The 12,953-nt window shown below is 44.3% G+C and overlaps 1 protein-coding gene across 8 annotated transcripts in view; it reads right to left on the reverse strand.

Annotated features, from left to right (window-relative positions):
- MCC (MCC regulator of WNT signaling pathway) overlaps positions 1–12,953 on the reverse strand; it is a 338,297-nt gene that overhangs the window by 26,808 nt on the left and 298,536 nt on the right. For all 8 annotated transcript variants that reach the window (XM_060201290.1, XM_060201289.1, XM_060201287.1 and 5 more), the window contains one exon: positions 3,188–3,394. In XM_060201290.1, coding sequence (XP_060057273.1) covers positions 3,188–3,394 — 207 coding nt within the window. The remainder of the gene's footprint in view (positions 1–3,187; positions 3,395–12,953) is intronic.

The following is a 12,953-nucleotide window of genomic DNA, read 5'->3' on the forward strand; positions in this document are numbered from 1 at the left end:
ATGTAAGTCCAGTTGTCAGAAGTCCAGAGGAAGGAAGGCACAGCCTCACTCACATTCCTGCCCCACAGAAACACCACCACACCCAGGCATTCTTCTATAGCACAGTCAGCATCTGAAGCCCCAGCCCTCCCCCATACCCTCTGCCTGGCACCAGTTTCCCTTCCCCTCCACTCAGAGATTTTTGTAGACCCAACCCCACAATCCAGCATTCCAGGGAAAAGTTTCCAACTAATATCACCTTCCATGTAAGGCTACTATTTCATAAGTCTCCTGAAAGACAGGGAATGCTTTGTCTTATGCTTTCCACTGAGTGCCTCTGTTAATCATGGTTGTGATAGAGATAAGAACTATAAAAACCTAATGCCACTGGGATAAAATTTGGGACCCAGCTTTCTGACAGGAAGGAAGCTTTTAAACAAAGTATAGATACCCAGCCAGTGGGCAGAAGGAGATGCGCTAGATCTAAATCTAGATTTAAAGGTTTTTAAAGGGTCTGCAGGCTAAGAATTATTTTTCTATTTTTAGATGATGCGGAAAAATATTTTGTAGGATGCATAAAAAATTCAACTTCAGTGGCCATAAGTAAAGTGGTATTAGAACACAACAGTCTGGGGGGGGGGGGTTGCAGGTGGTGGCACACCTGGTAGAGTGCACATGTTACAATGTGTAAGGATCCAGGTTCGAGCCCCTGGTCCCCACCTGCAAGGGGAAATCTTTGCCAAGTGTGAAGCAGTGTTGCAGGTATTTCTCTGCCCCTCTCCCTTTCTATAACCCCTGTCCTCGATTTCTGGCTATCTCTATTCAATAAATAAATAAAGATAATAAATACAAACAACAACAACAACACAACAGTCTGGGATGGGGGTAGATAGCATAATGGTTATGCAAGGAGACTGTCATGCCTTATGCTCCAAAGGCCCAGGCTCAATTCCCTGTACCAACATAAGCCAGAGCTGAGCAGTATTCTAGTGGGAAAAAAAAAAAATCACAAACACAAACTAACACTCTTCTTGTCTCCTTTCTCTGCTCTGGCACTATAGTATGATGATGGCAATGGCCACATTGTCCAAAAATCCTACAACATTGACTGTCTGACTTTAGGGTTTTGCTGACCCCTGTGCCGGACAGCTTGCCTCATCTGCCAACAGGTAAGATGGAGTAGACAGCCCAGAAGGGAGACTTTATTGAAGTCAGTGGAGTTATTATTGGAAAAGCAAGATCATCACCACATTTTTATCCCATTACCTGAACAACACAAGGTGCTCTTATAACGGCTCTTATGCTCATGTTAAAAATAAAATCTGACCTTTCCAGAAAAAAAAGTCTGTGCTTTGAAGTTATTCCACAAAACACTGTGCTTCCCCCAGTCAAAATAAATACACAGAACTAGAGGAAAATGCTCAGTTCACAGGCCTTCTGGCAGAACGCTAGGGCATCCACTTCTACCACACCCTTAACACACACTCACAAACACTGCAGCTCTGTCTCTCAGGCTCTGTCCCTAAGTGACCGAAAGCAAACTCGAAAGGTTACACAGAGAAAATTTGTTTGCTTGTCACTGGGGTTTCACCACACCAGACTGACTCCCCACCCCCCTCAGATAGAAAGAGACAGAGTTAGAGAGACTGAGAAAGACATCACAGCACAGAAGCTTCTTTCAGTGTGGTGGGGGCTGGGCTTGAATCTGGGTCATGCCCATTACAAAATAAGAACATGATCCAAGCATGCTATCTTGCAGGTCCTGTTACATACAGATTTGAGGGTGTTTGCATGGAACAGAAAGCCCATTTCCCTGACTCCATCTCACGCTGCTTCCAGCCACAACCACACAAAAGTCAGGAGGCATTACAATTAAGAAAAAGGGCCCATTAACTATGTATGTGGTTTAAAGTCTGATCCCACCATGTACTAGCTATAAGGCCCTTCCTTTTTCACAGCTCCTTTTCCTTATAAAACAGGGCAACTAGTCCCTTGCCGTGTTGTCTGTTCTGAAGGATCAGACAGTGATGGCTGTTGTGTGACATGGGACAGACGGGGAGATAAAATCACCATCAGACTGTTGGACAGTACACAACAATCTATCCTGATTGCTATTGGAAAAAGGCTTTAACTGTAACATAAAGATTTTCATTTATTCATCTATTTTGCCACCAGGGTGATTACTGTGGCCTGTATGAAAAATCCACTGCTCTCAGCAACCATTTCCTTTTCTTTCCCTCTCACTTTTTTTTTTTTTTTGATAAGATGGAGAGAAATTGAGAGGGGGAGAGAGGGATACAGAGATTTTCTTAAAATGTGGGTTTGCAGAGGACAGCAAAGGGGGGCATAGTAACGTTGGTGGCAGATGCCACGAGCTATATATGTATGTGCATATGAGAGAGTATAGCCCTAGAATCTTACACTTTTGTAAAGCAATGTTAAATCAATAATAGTAAAAATACATTTAAATGGGGCCAGGTGGTGGCGCACCTAATTAAGAGCTCACATTACAATGCTCAAGGACCCAGGTATTTTTTTTTTTTGCCCCCAGGGTTATTGCCGGGGCTCAGTGCCTGCACCATGAATCCACTGCTCCTGGAGACCATTTTTTCCCCTTTTGTCGTCCTTGTTGTTTCATCATTGTTGTGGTTATTATTATTATTGTTGTTGCTGCTATCGTTGGATAGGACAGAGAGAAATAGAGGAGGGGAAGACAGAGGGGGAGAGAAAGATAGACACCTGCAGACCTGCTTCACTACCTATGAAGCGACTTCTCTGCAGGTGGGGAGCTGGGGGCTCGAACTCGGATCCTTACGCTTTGTACCACGTGCACTTAACCTGCTGTGCTACAGCCCGACTCCCAAGGACCCAGGTGTTAAAATCCTGGTCCCCACCTGCAGGGGGAGAGCTTCATGGGTGGTGAAACAGGGCTTCAGGTGTCTCTCTATTTCTCTCCCTCTCTATTTTCCCCTCCCCATTCAATTTCTCTATGCTTCTATCCTATCCAATAATACATAAATAATAATAATAAATTTAAAAGAACATTAAAAATATATGTCTATATATTTGGTTTCTCTGTATTCAATCTGTCAACTTCTTCTACATCTCTAGAATAGCTGTCACTTCCTTTGCAAATAAGGAAACTGAAGCAGCCGGGCATAAGCAGGGTGGTGCTAAGGGCAGGCAGGGATGGTGGGCCTAGGCCTACCTTGCTCAGCTTGTCTCTGCTGCCACTGCTGGTAGAGCTGAGGGTCCGCAGGCGCTGCTCCTTCTGTTCTTCCACCTCCGACTTCAGGTGCTCGATGTGTACCAGGTAGGCCTGCTCCTGTGCCTCCCGCGTGCTCAGCTTCAGCTCTAGGGCCTTCTTCTCTTTCTCCAGTAGGTAGAGCTGGGCCTTCAGCTCAGCCATCTCCTCCTGCAAGCATAGAGCGTGTGAAGTCTGGCCATGGGGAAGCAATGGTGTGGGGAAAGTAGCCCATAGAGAAGACTCCCTTGGCTGTGACCGCCCCTTTGAGGTAGGTATCAGCTGTGGATAACACGGCATGGGGAGGAGACGCAACAGGTGTCCCCACACACCTAAAGGATTGAAGTGTGACAAAACCATCTCTATACATGTAAGGTAAAAAACTAGTAGAGCCACAGGCCCTTTGGAATATAACTAAAATATGCTTACTAGCTATCTACAGAAATGGAGGACCCCCCCCCCCAACTCTTCATCTGCACTACTCCAGCCTTTAGGCTCATGACTAGTCAACAACTTGTTTGGCTTTATATGTTAACTCTCTTTTCAGCCACCAGGTTCCAGATTCTAGCCTAATGCCAAACATACTTCCCTGGACAGACAACCCCACCAATGTGTCCTTGAGCTCCGATTCCCCAGAACACTGCCCCACTAGGGAAAGAGAGAGGCAGGCAGGGAGTATGCATGGACCTGTCAGCGCCCATGTTCATCGGGGAAGCAATTATAGAAGCCAGACCTTCCACCTTCTGCACCCCATAATGACCTTGGGTCCACACTCCCAGAGGGATAAAGAATAGGAAAGCTATTGGGGGATGGGATGGAATATGGAGTTCTGGTGGTGGGAATTGTGTAGAGTTGTACCCCTGTTATCCTATGGTTTTGTCAATGTTTCATTTTTATAAATTGTTGTATGCTTTACATTGGGTTCTAGTCCTCCCCCGCCAAGAGAATTGCATCAGTCCTGTTAATTTCGCGGGCCCGCTTGGCCCCGCCCCTAGGAAACCCGCCAGAGTTCCAGAGAGAGAGAGAGGGCCAGAGGGTTCCTGAGTTGGAGAGTTTCAGGGTTACAGAGTAAGAGAGAGTTCCACAGTGGAAGAGTTTCAGAGGGTTCCCCAGTACGAGAGTTCCAGAGTGTCAGAGTTGGAGAGTTCCTGAGTTCGAGAGTAAGGGAGAGTGTTTGTGCCGCCGCAAAGAGACAGCAGAGTTCTGTTTGGTGATTAGTTTGTCTTAGTTTATGAATCGTTGTTCCTGAATAAAGAAATACAGCTTCCCTGCCCAGCCGTTGTCTCCGCATCTCTGTTACCCGCCCATGAAGCTAAACCGGCCAGCTAGAGCCTCCGAATTTTAACAACAATAAATAAATTTTAAAAAATAAAGTAAAAAGGCATGTAAAAAAAAAAAGAAAACACAAGTTGAAGCAGAGGAGTGGAGTTTGGTTGAGCATAAGGAAACATCATTCTAACAAGTAGAAATGTCCTCTCTCAACAAATGGGCACATCTGCTTGTTGGAGACCAATTTCCTGACATCAAGAACTACACACCAATGGTCAGAGATGTTGTATAGGAGGACCTGAGGACCCTCTAGGTCCTACCCAATTCCTATTGCATTTACCAGGGTGCCACTTCACAAAGTCAGCCCTCCTAATAGCACTTTTGTGCTCGGTAGTTGAGTTATCAGCCAGAGGCACCTAAGGCTATGTGACACCATCTGCTCTTATCTATTTTGGGGTCCCAAAGGTATATAGAGAGCACACCTTTCACAGGTGACTGCTCAAAGATAACTTAAAAATATATTTTATTTATAGAGACAGACAGATAGAGAGACTCAGAGAGAAACACCAGAGTACTGCCCAGCCCTGGTTTATGGTGGTACTGGGGATTAAATCTGGGAGTCTCAAGCATGAAAGTCTTTTTTTTTTTTTAATTAAAATTTTTTTAGTATTTATTTACTTATTGGATAGAGACAGTAAGAAATTGAGAGGGAGGGGGTCAGGCACAGCTGGTTAAACGGACATGGTGTGAAGCGCAAGGGCCAGGATAAGGATCCTGGTTCGAGCCCCTGGCTCCCCACCTGCGGGGGGGGGGGGGAGGATCACTTCACAAGTGGTGATGCAGGTCTGCAGGTGTCTGGTGTCTATCTTTCTCTCTCCCTCTCTCTCTCTATCTTCCCCTCCTCTCTCCACTTCTCTCTGCCCTATCCAACAACAATAACAACATTAATAACCACAACAATGATAAAAACAAGGGCAACAAAAGGGAAAAAAATAGCTTCCAGGAGCAGTGGATTTGTGGTGCAGGCACCCAGCCCCAGCAATAACCCTGGAGGCAAAAAAAAAAATTGAGAAAGAACAGGGACATAGAGAGGGAGAGAGGAAGAGAGAGAGACAGAGAGAGAGACAGAGAGAGAGAGAGAGAGAGAGACCTGCAGCACTGCTTTATCACTTGAAAAGTCCCCCTGCAGGTGGGGACTGGGGGCTTGAACCTGGGTCCTTGTGCATGCAATGTGTGCTCAACTAGGTACGCTACCACCTGGCCCTACCATGAAAGTTTTTTTTTCATAATAATTATGCTGTCTCCTAGCCCCCAAAGATAACTTTCTTTTGCAAAATATTAACTTATTTTGGATAGAGACAGAGAGAAGGTGAGAGGGAAGAGGAAGATAGGGAGAGAGCCACTTGCAGCACTGCTTCATGAAGCTTCATGAAGCTTCCCCCAGCTGGTTCCCACCAGGGGTTTGAATCTGGGTTCTTATACACTGTCACATGCTCACTACACCAGATGTGCCATTGCCTCGCCCCATAAATGTTTCTTAAGTCAAATTAGAGTTACCTGTGGGGAAGAAAAAGCAAATAATAAAAAAAGAAAGGTCAATCATATGTCATGGAACCTCACCTATCCAGAACCCTGCCCCACTAGGGAAAGATAGAAACAGGCTAGGGGTATGGATCAACCTGCCAATGCCCTTGTACAGCACAGACACAATTACAGAAGCCAGAACACTAGCCTTCTCTCATGGAGATGTGGTGAGGAAACTTGTTAACTCAAAACCATGAGCCAGCATCATGTGTAGATGTGGAACGGCAACTTTAAGTCAAGAGTGTAATAAAAAGTAGTCTTTAAACCTCCAAGCCTTGCAAGTTCCATCATCTGTGTACAGGGCCACTGTGGAGCACAACCACAATGCTGGCCACACAACAACACCCCCACAATTGGCAAGGGACAGTGTTCAACTTGTAGACATTGGACTCACATATGTAAGGTTCCTGGTTCGATTCCTGTCATCTCATTGTACCAGAGTTGTCCTCTGCTTTGTCTATCTCTGCCTAATGTGAAATTCTCTCTCATGTGCAACAAACAATATCAAAACACACCCTCTACTGAAGATGGATCAGCACCTGTGCACCTGATACACAGGAACAATGGAAAACAACCATGATTAGGTGGGGTAGGATCAGCTGGTATAATGAAGCTGAGAATCATTGTTTGTGAGAAACAGAAGTGATAGTGAAAGGGCTAAAGGAAGAGACATTCATCATGGAAGAACAGGATTTGTTCCAAGGGAACGGATTTAATAATCTAAGAATAAAAAGGTATGTACTAAAGGTCATGTATACAAAGAAGTAAGAGGAAAGAGAGAGCTTGAGTTTCCTTGCATCTATATTAGAACAAACTGGTGAAATCCAACTGAACCTTCTTGAAGTGGCTGCAATGAGGGGACAGAAAAGTCTATGGCACAAAATTGGGGGAGGGCAGTGCACTGTGAAGGACAATATTCTGATGCTCATCCTTAAAAAACAAACAAACAAAACAAAACAAAACAGGAGGGAGCCAGGCAGTAATGCAACTTGTTAAACACACACATCACAGTCCACAAGGACCCAGGCTCAAGCCCCTGGTACTCACAAACAGGGGGCAAGCTTCACATATGGTGAAGCAGGGCTGCAGGTGTCTCTCTGTCTCTCTTTTTAATCTCCCTTTCACCTCTGAATTTCTTTCTGTCTCTATGCAATAATAAACAAAGATTAAAAATTTTTTAATATATTGTTTAATTTCTTTATTGAGGAATTAATGTTTTACATTCAACAGTAAATACAATAGTTTGTGTATGCATAACATTTCTCAGTTTTCCATATAACAATACAACCCCCACTAGGTCCTCTGTCATCCTTCTTGGATCTGTATTCTCCTCCCACCCACCCACCCCAGAGTCTTTTACTTTGGTGCAATAGGCCAATTCCAGTTCAGGTGCTACTTGTGTTTTCTCTTCTGATCTTGTTTTTCAACTTCTGCCCGAGAGTGAGATCATCCCATATTTATCCTTCTGTTTCTGACTTATTTCACTTAACATGAATTTTTCAAGGTCCATCCAAGATCAGCTAAAAATGGTGAAGGCATTTTTAATAGCTAAGTAGTATTCCATTGTTTATATAGACCACAACTTGCTCAGCCACTCATCTGTTGTCAGACACCTGGGTTGCTACCAGGTTTTGGCTATTACAAATTGTGCTGCTAAGAACATATGTGTACACAGATCTTTTTGGATGGGTGTGTTGGGTTCCTTAGGATATATCCCCAGGAGAGGAATTGCAGGACCATAGGGTAGGTCCATTTCTAGCCTTCTGAGAGTTCTCCAGACTGTTCTGCTCACCAGCAGTGCAGGAGGGTTCTTTCGACCACAACCTCTCCAGCATTTGCTGCTGTTATCTTTTCTGATGTATGACATTCTCACAGGAGTGAAGTGGTTTCTCATTGTTGTCTTCATTTGCATTTCTCTGACAAAGACTTGGAGCACTTTTTCATGTGTTTCTCAGCGTTTTGGATCTCTTCTGTGGTGAATATTCTGTCCATGCCCTTTCCCCATTTTTGGATGGGGTTATTTGTTTTGTTGTTGAGTTTGGCAAGCTCTTTATATATTCTGGTTATTAGCCTCTTGTCTGATGTATGGCATGTAAAGATCTTCTTCCATTCTGTGAGGGGTCTCTTGGTTTGGGTACTGGTTTCTTTTGCTGTGAAGAAGCTTTTTAATTTGATGTAGTCCCATAAATTTATACTTGCCTTAGTCTTCTTTGTAATTGGATTTGTTTCATTGAAGATGTCTTTAAAATTTATGCAGAAAAGAGTTCTGCCAATATTTTCCTCTAAGTATCTGATAGTTTGTGGCCTAACATCCAAGTCCTTGATCCACTTGGAATTTGCTTTTGTATTTGGTGAAATATAATGGTTCAGTTTCATTCTTCTGCATGTTTCAATCCATTTTTTCCAACACCATTTGTTGAAGAGACTCTGCTTTCCCCATATAATAGTCTGGGCCCCTTTGTCAAAGATTAGATGTCCATAGGTGTGGGTGCTTACTTCTGGGCTCTCAATTCTATTCCACTGGTCAGTGTGTCTATTCATGTTCCAGTACCAAGCAGTTTTGATGACAATGGCCCTATAATAAAATTTAAGATTTGGGAGTGTGATGCCACCAGTTCTGTTCTTTTTTCTCAAGATTGTTTTGGCACTTCTAGGTCTTTTATTATTCCAGATAAACATTTATAGCATTTGTTCTAGTCTCCTATAAAATGTGGTTGGGATCTTGATGAGGATAGCATTAAATTTGTATATGGCTCTGGGTAATATATTCATTTTGATGATGTTAATTCTTCCAGCCCATGAACATGGAATATCTTCCCACTTCTTTGTGTCTTTTTCAATTTCCTTGAGTAGTAACTCATAATTTTCAGTATACAAGTCTTTCACTTCTTTGGTTAGGTTTATTCCTAGATATTTTATTGTTTTTGTTGCTATAGTAAAAGGAATTGATTTCTGGATTTCAACTTCTTCTAACTTAGTGTTTGCATAGAGGAATGCCATTGACTTTTGAATGTTAATTTTGTAGCCTGACACCTTACTGTATTGCCTGATGATTTTCAAAAGCTTCTTGCTGGATTCTTTAGGTTTTTCTATGTATACTATCATGTCATCTGCAAATAGCTCCCTATAGTTTGACTTCTTCTCTTCCCATCTGTATTCCTTTAATTCCTTGATCCTGCCTGATTGCTATAGCAAGAACTTGCAACACTATGTTGAATAGTAATGATGATAGTGGGCAGCCCTGTCTAGTACCTGATCTGAGGGGAAATACTTCAGTTTTTTACCATTGAGTATGATGTTGGCTGTAGGTTTGCTATATATAGACTCCACTATCTTCAGGAATTTTCCATCTATTCCCATTTTTTTTAGTGTTTTGATCATAAAGGGATGTTGTATTTTGTCAAAGGCTTTCTCTGCATCTATTGATATGACCATGTGGTTTTTGGTCTTGCTTTTGTTGATGTGGTGGATCTTGTTGATTGATTTATGTATATTAAACCAACCTTGCACCCCTGGGATAAACCCCACTTGGTCATGATGTGTCGGGCTAGTGTCGCAGGAACCAAGATTGAGGCGGCAAGGCAATATAAATCTTTATTCAAGTGAGCACCCCAGAGTCAGATGGTGGCACACCTTGTTAAGCCTCATGGCACAAACCTCAATGGCTGGTGGCAGCCTTGCCTGTCTTGCATGCCCACCCTTCTCCAGCTTGGAACCCAGGTAACCACACCCAATGTGAGTGGCTTGACAATCCATATATAGTTAGGAGAGGGGTGGAGAAAGCCACCTCCCCAGCAATGGTTGCTAGAGGTTCAACTACTAGGATAGCAATACCCTGAGGGGAATTAGGAATGAGGCCTTTAGTCATTCGTAAGACAAAGCAGAAGATTGATATGTAGATAAAGGGACAGGTCATACTAGCATGGAAATAGGGTGGAGGAGCACGCTTAACAAAGCTGTAGGCCTGGAGGGAAGATGCATTTTGTGGGGCAGGGGAGACTTAAAAGGCCACCAACCATCTGAGATTCATGTGTCCCCCTATTTGGCTCAACCCCTCCGTAGAGAGAGAGACTGACCAGGTGAACTCATCTCATAGGTTAAGCTCTGCCAGGCTCCACCACCTCCCCACAACTCCTTAAACACTAAAACATACACACACACACACACACACACACACACACACACACACATACACACACAGAGAAAAGGAACCTTTCAGTGCTCAAGCAATGAAGCTGATTATAAGATTCTGGCTTCTTTACCTCCCAGCTTCTTATAATTTTGAATCTTAGAAAATTTCCGTGATATAAACATATTTTATTTTTAAGGAGCAACAGAGGAATATTAGAGCTCTTCTTACACACACACACACACACACACACACACACACACACACACACACACACACACACAGAGAGTCTTTTTAGGTCTAGAATAAGTGACTTTAATCACAGAACCTATTGGCCTTGATAGAAAGGAAAAGGAAGGCAAGGGATAGATAGAATAATGGTTATACAAAGGTTCCAACATCTCAGGTTCAATCCCCTGCATCACCCTAAGCCAGAGCTGAGTAGTGCTCTGGTTAAAAAAAAAAAAGAAAAGAAAAAGAAAAAGAAAAAGAAAGAAAGAAAGAGAAAGGAAAGCCTGAGGCTCTAGCCAAGGGAAACATGTTTGGAACAAATTGTCCATGGGCAATTGCATGGTAAGGAAACCATGGTATGCTACAGGTGTGGAAACAAAGGAGTGGTTTCTGCATCTGTGGTGCAGGTAGCCATGGAGGACAGGGCCAAGGAGAAGCTGAGCAACCCCCTGAGTGGACTTGGACATTTTGATGACCAATACTGACACATGGCTCTCCTCTCAGCAGGGATGTGCCCAGGTGGGTAGCTTTTTGTTTGGGGCTGGCCAAGGGTCCACCTGATTGAACACACATATTATAATCTGCAAGGATCCAGGTTCAAGTCCCCGGTCCCCACCTGTGTGTGGGGGGGAAGCTTCACAAGGTGTAAAGCAGTGCTGCAGGTTATCTCTCTTTCTCCCTCTCTATCTCCCCCTTCCCTCTCAATTTCTCACTGTCTCTATCCTAAGTATATAAATAAATAAATAAGTAAATAAGTAAGTAATTAAATAAATAAATAAATAAATTGGGAGTTGGGCGGTAGCACAGCGGGTTAAGCACAAGGACCGGCTTAAGGATCCCAGTTCGAGTCCCCCGCTCCCTACATGCAGGGCAGTTGCTTCACAAGCAGTGAAGCAGGTCTGCAGGTGTCTATCTTTCTCTCCACCTCTCTGTCTTCCCCTCCACTCTCCATTTCTCTCTGTCCTAACAACGACGGACAATAACAACCACAATAACTACCACAACAATAAAAACCAACAAGGGCAACAAAAGGGAAATTAAATAAATAAATAAATAAAATTAATATGAGAGATTATAGAGAAAAGACCACACTGATTATGTCTGGTATAAAGCAGTGCTAGAGATTTTACCTGCAACCTTTGGGACTTTAGACATAAAAGCTGGTGCTCTAATGATGAGCTATCTTTTTAGCCCTAGGAGCTTTGGATTTTTTGGAGGACAGAGCCAGTCCTAACAGGAGATCCAACTGGGCTCTGCCCAGTGAACCTGCCTCTGGTTCCTAAATTGCTGGTGACCAGAGTCGATCCATCAAGTTTCAATCCCTGGGAGCAGGGACTCCACAGAAGCCAAGGCCCTGCAAGTCAGGACTTTGTGCCCAGGAGAGAAGGTCCATCCCATGTCAGCTGCCTTGCAGTAGGGCCCTGTGCAGGGCCAGAGTCTGTGGAGCATCCCAGGGAGACCCTGCTCTGCTGTGGGCTTGCTGAGAGCAGGCAGTGACAGTGGTCACACTCCTGGGGGGTTATTCTGTTTCCACTATGAGCAGGCATAACACCACTCTGACACTAACCTCCTGGAGTTACTGCAAAGCCCAGAGGGTGGGGACACCCTCACTTCAGAACTTGCCACAAGGCTGGGGGTCCCTATGCTACCTGAACATCTCTCCAACTGTTTTATGAATCTGGGGTTCCTGACCACACCTCACCCCCGGCCCCACAATCCATATCTTTCTAGAACAACCTGAAAGGTTCCAGTTTGTTATAAAGGGCATACTTCTCAGGATGAAGTTTGGAAGCAGATTTTCCAGATTCCCTCCTGCTAAGACAGGGGTGAGTTAATTTCCAGCCAGTTCAGCTTCTCTGAACCTCAGCTGAGTTTGCACTGGGGTTTCATGATGTGACTTGATGAACTGAGCTGCTGGCCACAGGATGGAACTGGATCTCCACCTTCTTTCCCTCCTGGGGGACAAGGGAGCCGAAATCCCCAGAGAGACCCAAATATGAGTCAGCTGATTAGCATAACAAGGACCCTGCTATCACTCAGGAAATGCCAAGGGCTTGGCAGTTCTGTGCCAGGAACTAGGAACAAACAGCAGATAATGTTCTTATTATATCACAGCTGTCATGTGAGGGAGCGCACAGCAGGTGAAGGCTGAGTGCTTGGCACCCGGGCCAGACATGTACAAAGTGCTTCCTGCTGAAGGCAACTGCTTCTCCATGAGGGGCACCTGCTCTCTAGTAGTGCTTGGCTCCTCTGAGGAAGCCAGAGATAAGCCAGTAAGGCGAACAGTTTAACTGACTTAGGAAGGTGGGGGGATATGAGGGGACACTCCCCTGGTGCTCAGCATCAGCAAATGCCACTGCAAGGGTGATGACTCCAGCTGGTTCCATAAAATGCCACAGGGACAAGGTGTCAGGAAACGAGAGCTCTCATCCAAATGCTGCAACTGGCTTTGCCCTGTTCTTTCTGTCTCCCATTAACATCAGCCTCAACCCCAAAGTGCTGTGAGCTCTCTGGAGA

The sequence above is a fragment of the Erinaceus europaeus genome, chromosome 11, assembly GCF_950295315.1.
Source record: "Erinaceus europaeus chromosome 11, mEriEur2.1, whole genome shotgun sequence".
NCBI classification, from domain to species: domain Eukaryota; kingdom Metazoa; phylum Chordata; class Mammalia; order Eulipotyphla; family Erinaceidae; genus Erinaceus; species Erinaceus europaeus.